The sequence below is a fragment of the Equus przewalskii genome, chromosome 7, assembly GCF_037783145.1.
Source record: "Equus przewalskii isolate Varuska chromosome 7, EquPr2, whole genome shotgun sequence".
NCBI classification, from domain to species: domain Eukaryota; kingdom Metazoa; phylum Chordata; class Mammalia; order Perissodactyla; family Equidae; genus Equus; species Equus przewalskii.
Window position 1 is genome coordinate 53,695,713 of NC_091837.1, and position 16,617 is coordinate 53,712,329.

General features: G+C 37.2%; 1 protein-coding gene across 2 annotated transcripts in view; it reads right to left on the reverse strand.

The window, feature by feature from the left end:
• The window catches only part of DSC3 (desmocollin 3), a 51,503-nt gene that overhangs the window by 20,181 nt on the left and 14,705 nt on the right, over nucleotides 1-16,617 (reverse strand). For both annotated transcript variants that reach the window (XM_008507644.2, XM_008507643.2), the window contains exons 4-9: nucleotides 15,262-15,381; nucleotides 10,806-10,961; nucleotides 9,398-9,542; nucleotides 6,069-6,235; nucleotides 2,866-3,000; nucleotides 2,284-2,469 (exon numbers count right to left, since the gene is read on the reverse strand). In XM_008507644.2, coding sequence (XP_008505866.1) covers nucleotides 2,284-2,469; nucleotides 2,866-3,000; nucleotides 6,069-6,235; nucleotides 9,398-9,542; nucleotides 10,806-10,961; nucleotides 15,262-15,381 — 909 coding nt within the window. The remainder of the gene's footprint in view (nucleotides 1-2,283; nucleotides 2,470-2,865; nucleotides 3,001-6,068; nucleotides 6,236-9,397; nucleotides 9,543-10,805; nucleotides 10,962-15,261; nucleotides 15,382-16,617) is intronic.

A 16,617-nucleotide genomic window follows, 5' to 3' on the forward strand; every position in this document is an offset into this window, starting at 1 on the left:
TTCACAGACAAAGCAGTAAAGTATCACCATCTAATTGCTCCCTCCTGGGGGAATCCTGGAGCGGTACCCAGAAGCTGCTGACCAGAAATGAAAGAGATGTGTATTAGTCACGTGGAGTGGGAAATATTCTAGAATATAGGCTACAATTTCTGAATATATTTGGAAACATTTTTCTTAATATCTCTGTGATCAGCACTCCTTGGGTAAAAAAAGAAAATCCACTCCTTGGAATTCTGAATAGGAAAATATTGAATGTGTTGACATATACGTGTTTTTATTTTTAAAATATACTCTTTTGAGAAAACATACTAAAGATCACTTTGTATTGGTAAAAAAATAGTCACAATAAAAATTTAATTTCTAGGGTTACTTAAATTTTGCCTCCCATGAGCAAGACAAAACCATTGAAATAAAATAGTAATAATGGGTCTTAAACAATGGCCTTGAATGGGCAAGACCTGAGGAGTAGCCTTCTGACCAAGCATTTAGAGTGCTCTAAAATGTCTGAGCTTAGATCTTTGACTTGAGCTACTACAGTTGACAGGATCTGTCCACCTCAGATCTCAAACTATTCCTTTGACTTATTTCCAGAAGGAAGTCTAGGTGGTGGGGGGCAGGGCATGGAGAAGGATGTCCAGGAGAAATCTTTTACAAAACATCTGTCGCCAATCACATCAATTTTGTGGCAAATGCCTGTTCTACATAAGTGTGTCCAGCTTTGGAAACTGCACTTGATGCACAGGAGCCCTTTTCAAAAGAATTATACACCCCAGCCCCTCAGCCCACCCTGACCTCAGCTGCAGCTGTGATGGACACCTCCCATTTAAGCTGAGAGAGTCTCATCTCAAGCACACAAAGATTCAGCTCTTCAGAATCAAAAGTTTTTTCCAAAGCTACAAAGCTCCCACTTGCAGGTACAGTCCAGCCCAGAAGTAGAGAAGAGTTGAGGCTTCCTTGGGGTAACTTTCAACCAATGGAGCATGGGCATTGAGGATGAGAGTTGATGGATAAATGCCCCAGATACTCATCTTAGAGGAGTTAATTCTCAAGTATGTTCTACATGGTCCATTGTATGACTGAACACTAGAGGTGATTAACTTAACAATGTAGACTTGGTTGCCTTTTCATTCCTTCCTTACTTTCTCATTTTTACTCTAGCTTCTGGGATCCACGTCCTAAATATCTACCTTCATTGAGGTCTGTGTCTTGGGCTCTGGTTTTTAGAGAGTCCAAATGAAGACTGGATGGAATTGGACCAGTAAGGAGGAAAAATGATCAGTACTATTTCCTTATTTCCTCTCCTATTACTCTCAATTATAAAACTTCCTTTTTTAAGTAGTTGGTTTTAGTATTCAATTTGAGTAGATCATATTATAGAAAACTGATATAGGGAGAGCTTTATGTTGAGAGCCATCTGGAACAAATATATTTGACTAGTCACATCTAGACAGAACTTGCCAAGCCTTAGTACATAATCTCTGGAAATTCTTACAGAGGAAATAATTACAAATGGAGATGCTTACATACCAAAGTCTCCACCTTCTCGCTATTGGCAGACAAACTTCGTTTATTCAACGAATGATCCCTATATCCGCCCACAGGACAATTTTCTTTCTTGTTCTAGGCTAGGAATATAAAACCAATGATCCTTCCTAAACAAGGCTTTTTCTGCCCTCATAACCTGGACCCTAGAATGTAAGAGTGCAACCAAAAATACAATATGTAGAACAAAGATTAAGTTCATTCAGTGCACCTTTAAATGGATCAGACACAACTAGGCATATATTCAAGAGAGAGAGAATGAGAAGAATATGAGCTTCTAAATTATATGATGTAAGGAACAGTTAAAGGAACTGGGAAAATTTATTCTAGAGAAGGTCAGTCTCAATTAAACATAACAGCCTTTTCAAAAGAATTATACCTTTTCCATACAGTATTAGCAATAAAACCCGGAGCAAAGACATGGGATATAAGGAGAATAATTTAGTCACAACAGAAGTAAGGACTTCTGAGAAGCAGAGCTCTCTAAATATGGAATAAGCTGCCAATAGAGATAAGGAGATTCTTACAATTGAGAATGTTCAAGCATAAGTCAGGTAAATAATAACTGGCAAAAAAATTACAGAAGAAAGGCAAACATTTGATGGGAACAGTTGGACTAAATAGACTAAGTTCTCTTCCAACTTGTAGAGTCTATGAACTGAAACTGTTTAGTTGATTCAACCATTCACAGATTAAACCTTGTTAACTTGCCAAGTTGTCAATTATCTGTTATTACTGTACCTTTACAACACACAGAACACCTTCATTAGTTTCTTTGTCTGTACTGATTTTGAAATGTCCATTTTCATTGCCCTTTAAAATGGTAAAATTGGCTCTCCAATTGGCAGTGTTCATTAAATCCTTATCTTCTATAGATATTCGTAAGATTTCCACATTGACTGTATTTTCCTCTACTGATGCTTCATACTGAAACAGAAAGAACTCAGTGAAAACTTACTGTATGAAGAAAACTTTGAAAAAGAAAGTAAAATCATTCTTCCACTTCCAGACTGCTTATTCTTATAGTTTTTGCCTAGATTGTTTTAAAACCATGAATCACAAACAGTATTATTTCATTAAGGATTATCTTTAAAATGAAACAACTTCACTACAAATGGAGAGTAATGTTACTGATCTTTAACAAGAGGGAGATAACATAAGTATCACTATGAATAAATAAAAGATATTTATGTGTCTGCTATTTAATTTTATTCATAAAATAAACATATATACTTCAAATTATGATAAATATTTTATTAATTCAGATTAAATAACAAATGATAATAGGTGAAGTAGAGGTAGATTTTGATATTATATACTTACAGCACTTTGTTTGAAAGTGGGTACATTGTCATTTGAATCTTTTACTGTTATGATGCACGTTGATGTACCTATCAATCCAAAAAATTGACCGTCCATGTCTTGTACTTTCATTATCAATGAGTACTTGTCTACAACCTTAAAACAAAGCAAATATTAGCTTTGAAAACCTTTGTTTAAATTTATAAATGAAGCTTCAATTGTACACTCTTCTATTTATGTGTATCCATGCTTTTATTTGATTTCCACATTTGCATATACACGAAGAATTTAGCAGACAGGGGTAAAACTGAAAACGTAGGCAGACGTTAAATTACAAAGCAGTATACTAAGAATTTAGACTTATGCTTTAAGTAGCAAGTAATAGGAAAAGATTTTGTGGGAGTCACAGGGAGAGCACAAAATAAGAACATTTGAGTTGCAGAAAGTATATTCCTAATTAAGGTTGAGCATAATTTGGAGTGAGCTGAGCTGGAAGTCAAAGAAACCAGTTAAAGAGTTCCTGAAACAGTCAAAAACAGGTGGTCCAAATCTGAAGCAGTAGAAAAGAGGACAGAGAATAAGAGTGACAGGAAAGTGAGGTGGGAGTCAGAAGGGAGTAGCACTTGATAACAGATTCCATATACGAGTTAAGAGAGAAAGAGGGATTGAGAATGATGCTCAGGTGTCCTACTTGGATAGATGGGCAGATTGGGCTATCACCACCCAATACAGGAAATGTGGGAAAGACAATTCTCTGAGGAAGTGAATCCTAGCAAGGTTGGGCAAGAAGGGACAAAAACAACGAGTTTTGTGTGGTATACATTGAATTTTATGTGCCTATGGGAAATCTAAGGAGAAAAGTCCAGAAGGCACCTGGATACATGGCCCTATACCTACAGGAGAGACCAAAGCCAGAAATACTGATCTGGGAGCTGTCGGTATGTAGATGCAGGTTGAAATAATGGCAAGAATCAGGTTATCCTGGAGAAGTTAAAGGATGAGAAGAGCTGAGTATACAAAGAACAGTAGCATTTCAAGCATAGGGGAAATAAGAAGGCTAAGCAAAAGACACTAAAAACAAAAGATTAAACTAGGGGGAGAACCAGAAATCCAAGAGAAGACAGAGTGTCAATAAGTGCCAACAATAGACAGGGGCATGAGGTAACTGTGGGATTTGGCAATTAGGAGGTCACTGTTGAGAATGGAGTTTGCAGATGGTATGTTGGTGATGAAATAGAGTCATTAGTGTGGGATACTGGAATTGGCCAACCCAAAATGTGTCTCTTTGGTTAAGTACAAAAGACTCTTAAATAAACTCTGATGTTCCCCTTAACTGCCTAAAAGAATTTAAGATAGAAGCCCTGTCGCCAGGATAATTCTGGGTATCGGTAGACTGTGAGGGTCCTTGCTAAGCCCATTCTTATCAAAGTTCTGTCTACCAAACATCTGCTTTTCTGTTTCCAAGTCAATTGTCTTCCTCCCCTTTGAAGTCCTAAACTACTACTCCCAACATCCTCCTTTGTCTTTTGCTGAAGATGGTATTTAAGGTGGCACTTCGGCAATTCTGGGGAGTTACTCAACTTTGCTGGATTTCTTCCATGTACACATTATTAAGTTTTATTTGATTTACTCCTATTATTCTTTCTCATGTCAATTTAATTCTTAGACCAACCAGAAGGACCTGGAGGGTAGAGGAATTGTCTTCCTCCCCTCCATTAGCTTGTGACATAACCACCTCAGCTGCTTATCTCTTCGGTCTTACTATTCTTGAGCCACTCCATTTGTTGTTCCATTTCACCTCATTTTCTATCTCCCCCTAAGTATTCCTCAGTCTTCATTTTACTTGTCTCCCTGCTACATTGAAAATTAACATTCACATCCTGAAATGCTCCTCCCAGAGGCTCCAGGACCCTCTGATACTCTGTTCTTTCTTCCATTAAGTGCACTATTTCCTTATCTCCCTTGTTCATTTCTTTACTTCCTGTATTCTTCCCCATAAAATCCTATTAGATTTTTTTTGATCAGGCAAACAAATCTGGGTTTGACCCCAAATCTATATGTGTAACCTTAAAATATTTCATTTTTTCTAAGTCTTATTTTTCAATCTGTAAAAAAATGAGGGAAAAAATCCTTGCTTTCCCTCGATTACCACATCATCTCTACATATTCCTCCGATACAAAAACACATTCACATTGTCCCCTTCAAACTTTCCCATTTATTTATTATTACCATTATGTGCTTTATCACACAAAATGTCCTGCCAACACATACAGACAAAAATAAAAATAATAGTAAATAAAACCTCTGTACTACTTTTGATTCCTTTTTGTAAGTTCTCGCCATCTCTCCCTTTTCCTTTGGCATCAAATCCCATCGATTTCTTCTGTATAATTATCTCTCCCTGTCATGTTGATTCTTCGATTTATGCTATTCTAATTGCAGAGGGAACCGCTGAAGTGTTCCAATAAAGCAACTTTGTACATGTGAAATTGATTAACGTGCCTCAGTCAATAATGCATAACTCTGAGTTAAACGTAGGCTGATAAAATGGACAGAGCAACAACAAATGATTAGAAGATTCAGTGTGGTAATTTGACTTGGGCAAGTCAATCAATCTTTCTGTCACACTTCTCCTCTAGAGATTGGGAATAACATCTATCTAGTCAAATAGGAAAATTATAAGGATCAAATAAAATTATGCATAAAGAATTTGAACATAAAGTACTATATACATGACAATATGCTACTACCTATCCTCCAAATAGTGTTACAGATTTTTAATAATTCATCAACCTTGTCTCAACTAATCCTTTCCTGATAAAAAGCACATATCTACAATATCTGAATAGGAATCATGGAACAAGCAAAACTAATTGTCCTGCATGAGGAAACTAAATGTCCTACATGTCCTAACTGAGCTGGAACTAACTAGCCACACACAAGAAATAAAATAATATTCAATAAGAACAACTTTCATAAGAAATATCTTTTGTTCTCACTCCTTCTAAACACCAGTTGACCTGTATTTCTATTCCTTATGGTTTCTCTCATATAAGAAATAGAAATTACATAAAAAAACAGGTAACATGACCAGGAATTCTTATTATCTTATGCCTAAATAAAATACAATTAGAAACTCCAAGCCCACAGGTTGGCAAATTACAGTAAATGGGGAGAGGCGCTCAAGCCCCCGGGAAACGATATTCTCCAGTGTGAAAGCTACCTCTCTGTCCAGATAAGGAGAGACTGTGGTGATTACGCCTGTGCTGGGATGCACGGAAAAGAGCCCAGGTGATCTTGGCCTCTGCTCCAAAATGCTATACTTCAGACGTGTATGCATCGTGTCTGGTTCATCTCTGTCCGTGGCACAAACCACCCCCACTGTAGTACCTACATGTTTAAAAGAAGAGTCTTTCATTTCCAGAATTGCAAAACGTGTTGCGCAATATCCACAATTTTCAAATTTTAACAATGATGGTGGAAACCTAATTTAAAATATATTTCTTACCAAAGGTATTACGTCTTTAGATAGTACTCATGAAGATGACTTCAAATTTATAATATGAAATACCTGGATGCTGAGAATCAAGGTACACTTTTACTTTGCTCACAGTTTAAAATGTTTGATAGTAAATTACTAAAAACTTATTTACCCGGCATTCAAGAGTAATTTCAACACACATTCCCACATAGTGCAATAACAAACCTAGCTGGAGAGAGAAACCATGTTTCCTGAGTAAATTGGATTTTAACAATTAAACTTTTGATTAGTAGCTAAATCAAGACTGACTTGGGATAAAATTGTATAGATGGTCAAGTTGACCTTTCACATCCCAGTCTCCTTTCTATGATGTTTTTGTTTTTTGCTAGTCTCTGATTTGTCTCATTCTGTTCATCAACTTAGTACCCAGATGCCACTGTCACCAGCCCCACTTAATCCTCAGAAACGGATTTCATACTATTTACCATTCAGGGAGAATTTAAGTCAACTGCTTTTTCAGTAAGAGCTATTAACACTTGTCACCTGTGTGGAATGTAAGAATATTGCCCTGGTAGAGGATTTCAGGTATCGAAGAGCGGACATACTTTATAGCGTAAGGATAGCATTCCAATGCCTATGCAAACGTAATGCATAGATCCACTTTGCCTTAGCCCTGTATGTAAGGCTAGCTGAGGAACAAGAGATGGATACACACAATCATAAATATATATATATATTCATTGAAATATTGTATTTAAGGGAATTAAAAGACATAAGACAAGGAAATATTAGTTTTAAATAATTCTGTCACTAAAAAATATCCTTAAAGTTTACATATATGTGTATGTGTGTATATGTGTGTGTAAATAAATATATATATTAAACTTACATATATATATATATATATATATATATATATACACACACAGTAGAGAATGTCCAATTACATATTTATAAATAAGGACAAGATTTCTGCAGTGGATCAATACGAAGACATGAAGTAATAATCTTATTATTATAAGAAAATAAATGTTATTCATCTATCTTTTCATAGAAAAAAGTTTATAATCTTTTTAAGGTATAACATTTTCTTCCTGCAGATTTACTGACAGCTGGAAGATATAAATTCTGTTTTAATTCTCTGGATATGGAACTGCTTTACTTATAGAAAATCTTCCTAAAATCTTGAGAATTCATTTCCTCGAGTGCTATACTTTGGTATTAGCTGAGCATGCTTTGTCCAAACCCTCTGTGGGAGAGTTAAGGCAAACTCGAGGAACACCTATTAGTTCAGAGTTTCACAGCCTTAATAGGTCTGATCTTGGTGTGAGATGCTTAAAGCACCCTGGGCTAATCAGAGCATCAAAGCGTTTGTCCTTGATTCTTCTCTGTTACAACAGAATCCTCAAGAAAGAGTTTGAAACCAATTGTCTCTCTTTGAAAAGAGAAAAATGTAACAGAGTCATAGACTTGTGAAGCTAAGAACAGTATAGGTCATCCAGTATAATAACTCCTTTTACAGCTCAGAGAATTCAAAGGGACTTCCATGAGTTCCCACAGTGAATTAATAACAGACCCTGAATCAAAAACTAGGTTTCCTAAACTCCAAACCAATGACTTTTATTTTCTTAATTGTAGCATGTGAATAATAAAGAGGTTAACATCTATGACATCAAATTATTAAAGTAAAATATAAAGGGGAATAGCAAATAAAATAATTCAGTGAAGATCTAAGTAACTAGTAGAAACCTTAACAAACGAGTCAGCAAAGTCATCCTTTACTGACTGAGTCCACGTTTGTTCAACTTTATTGTGAGTGGTTATTCTCCACATTGCAGGTCTCAGAAGACATCATAAACGCCGCAATTACAGGCCAACTAAACTGAAATACATATTTGGTTGTCCACATATAAGAGCAAGCATTCAGGATGGAAAACATGATATATGCAGTTTCTCTAAAGTTATCCCAGTACTCATTCTAAATTCAAAGTGGTAAAGTAGTAGTTTTAAGAGAAGAGACAATAGAAATAAGAGCTTTAAAAAAGCTGTATCCTGAGCCAGCGCTGAAGGACTAGTGGTCAAGTTTAGCGCTAACCGCTTCAGCAGCCCAGGGTTCATTTCCCAGGTTGCAGAACCACGCCACCCCTCTATCAGTTCCCATGTTGTGGTGGTGGCTCACATAGAAGAACTAGAATAACTTACAACTAGGATATGCAACCATGCACTGGGGCTTTGGGGAGGAAAAAAAAAAAGGAGGAAGATTATCAACAGATGTTAGCTTGGGGTGAATCTTTCCCTGCAAAAGAATTAAAAAATAAAACAATTTTATCCTCAGTGGATGTCATTCAATACTTTCCTAAATAAAACCTAATAAAAAATATCTACACTGATTTTAGTTTTATTGTACATTCTACCTTGCATGTCCTCTCTTGGAGGTGAGAATAATGATAAACCCGCATAATGATAAAACAAAATAAAGTATATAAACCAAATATTGTACAAAGCTTGAATAACTGTTACATGGTTTTATAATTAATTGGTACCATATTGACAACACTACAAACTCATGTAATATCATGTAAGTTGCACATTGTTTGGATTTGATGGGATTAAATGCATTCTGGCAAATAGATACTGGTCCAATATCATCTCAGAATGACCTGGCTTCGAGTATAAAAACCTCAATGTCTCAAAACATGTACATAAACATATTTCACATAGTACATTTTACTCTTAAAAGTTGTCTTACCACAAAGTCTAAAAGGAAAAGACCTAAGTCTAAAGTGGATAGATTTAACTAAATGAAAGTCCTGAACTTCTGTAGCTCAAAAAGAAGTTTTAACATAATTGAAAAGCAATAATACATTGAGAAAGTATTTGCCATGTGACAGTAAGTTAAATTCTTAATATGCAAAGAACACTTTTAAGTAGATTTAAAAAGTTGTTAAGAAAAAGATAAACACCAAGGAAAATAAGGGCAAAGAAAATGAACATACATTTCATAACAGAAAAAACACAAATGGCAAATGGAAACAAGCACAAAAAAATTCAATTAGAAAAAGTTTTCTTACCAATTCTACTACTTTCTGGAACTTCAAAATTATAAATTGCTTCTGTGAAAATAGGGTAGTTGTCATTTTCATCCTCCACCCTGATGGGCAGTGGAAGAGGTAAGTCTGCTGAATACCCATCTGCAGTGGACGCATAGGCAATCAACTGTAAAACAGGAGAAAGCAAGTTCAATTGGCCATTAATACAATATTCTAGCAAGAAAGAGTACTATGCTTTATCTACTACCTTCTTTGCAAATCTTTTTAATAATAAATCACTTAAAATTTCTATTCAATACTTTCTTTAATCATCAAAGCATCAAATGGAGAAACACTTTCCTACAATAAAGAGCTTCCAGTATTTAGCAGAAATGGCTACCCTTGAAATAAAACTTCAGAGTACAGCGAAGTCAAGGACAACTCTATCCATTAACCTAAGGAATCAAATGCGAATATAGAGACTTGAATTATAGTCCTTATTCTCTCCATAATCAGAAAGTTATGTTGGGGAGAACAATTAAATTCAAGGCAATGGGAAAAATTCCTACTACATCATCTAAATGAAGCAATGATTCCCAATCTTGTAAATACCAACCCCCTTTATAGTTTTCCCTCATAAATTACATATTTTAAGAGTTTTTCTAACAGAATTTATTTGCCAATTTCTGCATTGCTAATTAATCAAAGGCAATGTAATGTCAAATAGAATGTACTCCTATTTGGCACACAATTGCAACACTGATTTGAAATTTTTCTAACCAAAAGCAACGAAATGTCACGTGGTGGACATCAGTTACCTCTGCTTACCCAGCATCTCTTACTTCTTCTAGGAAGAGAATCCCTCTTTCCTGTGGAGACTCATTCTCCCTGCACCACAAAGATGACCACATGACCCAGGAGCATTTACCATGTTAAACTGAAAATTGTCTTGAGTTATTCCCCCTTGACTGTAGGCTCATTCCTATCAGAATGCTGGCTTATTATCCCTTGTTTGGGTTTGGTCTCCCACTTTTGTTTCCCTATCTAGCTCTCAGACATGATCAGAGAATCACACAGGTGAAAGGAAGACAAAAAAAGTAGTTAAAGCAGAAAAGAGAAGAGGCCATTACAATCAACTATGGCCAGATCCTGGAGAGAGGGAAATGTACCATGACCAGAGAGAGCAGGAGTGTCTCATACGCAAAACCAACTCCTGGAAATTTACTAGAATTTACATTCAAATGCAATGAAAGCTCTTTGCTTCACTTCAGGCTTACCTAAAAGGAGCTGAGATAAAGAGGAGACCAAGTATTCCAAAATATTGCACAATCTATTTTCTTTGACTTTAAGATACCCTCTAAGAAGAGAGTGCAAGAAGACAGGAAAGAGTAGATGGAGTATCAGAAGAAACATAATCATTTAAAGTCACGTATATCAACAAAATCCCTACATCAAAAACATCATATTCTTCACGATCCACAGGCCGAGTACAATACAGATTTCCAGTGTCTCTGTCTATGAAAAACAAATTTAAAGGTTCTTGGTCAACTCCACGCCCACTTATTGAGTAGAAGATGGTATAGTTCTGTGCTGCATCAGATTGAACCTAAAAGGAAAAATATATATATGTAAAAAAATTAAAGTTAAATTCTGTTAAAATGCTATTTTTAAAAACTCAGCTTATGTGTTTATATTTTTCATTTTAAAGAACTGTCTTTAATAAAATAACAATCACATTTGTCACTTCATCAACTCAACACACAAAACAGTAACAAGATTTGGCAAAAGATTTTTAAAAACTGCTCAAACTTAATGAAAACAATGTTTAACATACATAGTAACCAAAGAAAACCTAATTAAAAACAATAAGGCATAATTTCCCATCTAGTGATTTGACAAAGATAGAAAAAAACAATACCCATTTTTGGTAGAGGTGAGGCAAACAGGGACTCTCATACATTGATGATAAGAATGCCAATTGGCATGTTCTTTAGGGAGAGGAACTAACAAAAATTAAAAGAATGAGCTATGAGAATAAACAGAGAAGACTCTTCCCGGCAGAGGAAAGAGGAAGTGCAAAGGTACCAGGCTAGGGTCGTGCTGGGAGTGTTCAAGGAGCAGCAAGAAGGCTACTGTGCTTGGAGGAAGGAGAGCTGGGGGAAAGAGGTAGGAGGTGACGAGGAATGCAGTAACAGGGCCACATCATGTAAGTGATTCCAAGGATGTTGGCTTTTCCTTGGAGTCAGATGGGGAGCCACTGGATAATTTAGACAAGAGTAATATTATCTGAATTACATTTTCAGGGGACAATACTTGGTGTTTTGTTAAGACCAGCCTTGAGTGGGTGAGTGGGTAAGGGAAAAAAGCAGGAAGACCATTTAGAAAGTTACTACAAAAATTCAGAGATGATAGTTTGTTAGACTGCCATGGAAGCCATAGGGGTGGTGTGAAGTGGTTAGATTCTGGATACAATCTGAAGGTAAAGACAACAGGATTTGCCGATGAGTTGGATGTGTGGTACAAAGATGCAAGTCGAGTATGACACCATGTCAGAGGGTGCTAATATCCCCTAATATCTACTCTGCTCATCTTCTTAGTATTAGAATTTATCGCTGATCACAAGTGTGCCCAGAAGAACAACATTTCTCAATCTCCTTTGCAATTGGGTATGGCCACATGAAAAGGTCAGGTCAATGGGGTGTGAGCAAAAATAATATATGCAAGATCCAGACTGCTCTAGAAGGTAAAGGAGTGTGTTCTCTCACTTGGACACAGAGACGAGCCATCTTGCACCTGCAGGGATGGCCAAACTAAAAAGGAAAGAGGCCTGGGTCCCTAGTGCTTTCTCAAATTATAATCTCTTTCCCAGGTCACACTTTTACTTGAGAAGAATAAACCTCTGTCTTGCTAAAACCACAGTAATTTGAGATCTTGGTAAATGTAGCTATGCCAACACACTACAATAATACTGGAATTAAAAGCTTAACTGAACATGGCCTGGCCCCGTGGCGCAGCAGTTAAGTTCACACTTTCCACTCTGGTGGCCCAGGGTTCGCTGATTGGGATCCCAGATGCAGACATGGCACCGCTTGGCAAGCCATGCTGTGGCAGGCATCCCACGTATAAAGTAGAGGAAGATGGGCATGGATGTTAGCTCAGGGCCAGTCTTCCTCAGCAAAAAAAAAAAGAGGAGGAGTGGCAGCAGATGCTAGCTCAGGAGTACTCTTCCTCAAAAAAAAAGAAAAAGAAAAAGAAAAAAAGTTTAACTGAACAGAACAGATGGATATGGTAAATTGGGGCTCAACATCTATTTTATCCTCCTGCTAGGTCCTTTCATAGTGTAGACGTTAAAAAGATTTAAACAAAAACAAACCCAAAACACACCATTGTCCAGTCTCTTCAAACCAGAGTTCCAGATTTAAGTATGAACAAGCAAGTGTGCTTGCATGAGATTTGGAGGTCATAGTGAGGTAGATGTCTCATCTTTGCTGCTTCTGCTGTTTTTGGTGGCATCACAGGTTAGATTATTTATTTTCTTTCTTTTGTTTTTTTCTGCAGCAGCAGACGTTGTGGTAGTTTTTCATCAGCATTGTGGGTCTTGAGAGAGAGCTATGCATCAAACTTCTTGCTGACACTAATTGGAGCAGTTAAGATGGTATTCTGGAGCTACATTTGCAGGACTTTCTGACTGTGGTCATTTCTTGACCATGGCAACTTCCTGGCCCTGGTAGCAGCACTTTTGTTCTAGAATTAGTGGCTTCCCCATCATGGAGAAAACAGCATGTCCCCAGTTGTAGATTCCGTGGTATAACTTGGGGACTCGTTCCTGAAAGTTCAACCTAAAGTTTGTTTCTTTAGCCCTCCCAACAATTCTGTAAACTGTTTGATACATTGTAACAAATCCATATCTGTTAATTTCTTAGAGAGAAATATGCTCTTTACAACTAAAACTTTACCAGACAGAGTGATGCCCCAACAACTGAAATAATGGAGCTGCCATTAACTGAGATGGGAAGATGTTTTTAGGAGAAAGCCCGAACATTTGATTTGTATATATGTTAAGTTTGAAATGTTTACTAAACCTCCAAATGGAAATATCAATTAGGTAGTTTGGGCTGGAAATAAGAAGTCTTAAGCCTCCAATGTATAAATAGTACTTAAAGCTATGAGACTGGATGAGGTCACCAAGACAGTGAATATGAATTAACAAAAGACGAAGTTCCTGGACTAAGGCCTGGAGCTCTCCAAAGTTTAGAGACTGGGGGAGGTGGTAGCAGAAGTGATAATCAGGAAGAACCAGCAAATCATACTAAGAAGGAGTGGCCAGTGAGGTAAGTAGAAAACTAGGTGAATGGTGTCCTAGAGGTCAAGCGAAGAAAGAATTTCAAAGAGGAGGGAGACGTCAGCTATGTCAAATGTACAGATATCAAGGAAATGAGGACTGAAAGGTAATGACTGGTTTAGCAATGCAAAGGCTAAAATTAGCAATGATCAGTATAACTTTGATAATCAAAAATCACTTTTTAATATATCTCATCAGGGCTTGAAGTACAATAATTAAAAAGAAGAAACGAGTCTAGCACTGGATAGAATAAAAAATAAGCATGAAAGACACTGGAATAATAGTCAAAAATGTAAACAAGTAGGACACTGATCACACCACTGCTATTAAACATCATTAAAAGCAATAGAAATTTAAGGGGAAAGGGCAAGCACAATGCTGTAGCCCTACGTGAGTAACTGTTTTCAATGTGTATGGTCCACTTAGATTTTCATGAAAAGTAAATCTGACTCTGCTTAAAAACTTCTCCTGGGGGCCAGCCCAGTGGCATAGGGGTTAAGTGCACACACTCTGCTTTGGTGGCTCAGGGTTCACTAGTTCAGATCCCAGGCACGGACCTACACACTGCTCATCAAACCATGCTGTAGCAGCATCCCACATACAAAATAAAGGAAGATTGGCACAGATGGATGCTAAGTGCAGACCTATACACCACTCATCAAGCCATGCTGTGGCAGCGTCCCACATACAAAATAAAGGAAGATTGGCATAGATGTTAGCTCGGCAACAATCTTCTTCAAGCAAAGGAAAAGAGGAAGACTAGCCAGGGATGTTGGCTCAGGGCCAATCTTCCCCTCCCCCTCCCCCAAAAAACAAACTTCTTGTTTTTAGGAAAAAGTTAAACCTCCTAGCAGGACACACATGGCCCATTATGGTTTGACCTCTACCTGCCTCTTCTGCCTCATCTCCCTGCTCCAGCCCCATCAAACCTATGAAGACGAAGCTACCCAGAGCTCCTCTAAGGAGTCATGCTCACTTTCACCTCTGTACCTCCCTCTCCTTCCACAATTATGTGCCTGCGCAACACTTCCCCATCCCTTAGGACTTAGATGTCTCCTCCTCTAAGTCTTTTCTTGTTTTCTACCTCATTTTATCTCAGAACTTAGTGCTCCTCCCATGAATTCTCAGATCACACCAACCCCCCTCATCACTCAGAATTGTAATAATTTGCTTACTTCTCTCTTCCTCACTGGATGAATAAACCACATGAGAGCAAGGGCCATGACTTAACTCAGTTCCAGCTTCAGTACTTCGAGCAGTGCCTTCTACAGGATACAGCAGGTCCTCAATAACTAACTGCTAAATGGACGAATAAACTAACAAAAGCCATTTAATGACCGCAGTCTTTCTCATATTATTATTAATAGCAGTTTTTTAGTGATCTTTTAGTTTTTCTCATTATTAGTTTTTTGGTGACTTTTTCTCATTTTACTCACTTTTATTACATTTCCTGAACACCTTCAATCAAATCTGCTTATTTTAAATGTTTAAAGAGTTATGAAACCTGAACAAAACAGACTCTTGGGATCAGAGCACTCCCGCTCAGAAGGTGTGTAAAACCTACTTGTTGAAGAAGCAGAGGGAAAGGGCCCAAGGAATTCTCCTGCATTGAACAGGGAATAGGAGCCCATCTCCTCTTGGAACGCCTGAGAACAGTTTCTTTAAGATGTCTTTTCCTCAGCACCTGCATTTAGAGAAAGAAAATTAAATAAACAAAGCATCACAGACTATTTTGTTGTAAAATAGCAGATAGCCCACAAACCTAACACCTCCCTGGACGCTCAGTCTCAGGAATTTCCGTGCGGAAGCTCGAGACCAGATAATAAGGTCTTCTTGCATTAGAAGGGTAAGAAGGAATGTATCCAGATTTTAAGTTTTCATAAACTAGAGACTTTGCTCTTGTCTACCTTTCTAACACTGAGCATACTTTCAGGTCAGGGGAATCATCCCGAATTCTTACTTCTTCTTGTTCTTTCCCCCACAGAGATGGAGAACACATCCTCTTTATAACAATCTCTAGACAGCACTTACTTGTTCTTTCTGCTAAAACCTCATACTCTTAGGTCAACCAGAGTAGAAACACATATTCTCCACTACCTTAACACTCTATCAGCACTCTCCAATATGGCAGCCCAAGCCACAGGTGACTCTTTAAATTTAAAGTAATTAGATTAAATAAAACATAAAATTCCATCCTTCAGTTGCACTAGCCACATGCGAAGTGCTCAGTAGCCATTCATATTGGCCTACCATAGCAGACAGTGCAAATTATAGAACATTTCCATCACTGCAAAAAGTTCTATTGGACTTTTTAGTGATTTCCATTTCATTTCATGGTGTAGCAAGGAAGACATTTTATATCCTGAAAGTTAATTGATAAATAATTTTATTAAACATTTATTAAAGTGCTAAACAGTCATTTAAATTAACTTTATCATTAATACACTTAACATTGATTACTTGTAATGTAGTCCAAACCTTTAATCATTTTTGTGACTACTTTCCTAACAGCATTCCTCTTGATGTGGAACCTAGAACTGTAGTGAATAAGCACCTGAGTGACGGCCAATGCCATGCCATACATACTCTCATTGATACTCAGACATTCTCCAGGATTTCCATCCCATTTTAACATCAGAATCACTGTGGCACTTAAAATCAACTTCTTATTCACTGGGAACTACTACTTGTAATATTAATTTAGTGTACACCTATTGATTATGGGTCAGGTATTCCTGAAACTATAAGCATGAAGGGATCAATTCACGTCGTCAAACAACTACACCTAAATTGTATGCACTAATACAAAATCCCAAAGGCTGAAATACAGGAGTCACCAAAGTGACACTGGCACACAAAAGTAATTAGTTAGACTTCAGAGGTGAAGAAGCCTTCACAGAGGAGGTGTCACTCAGATTTA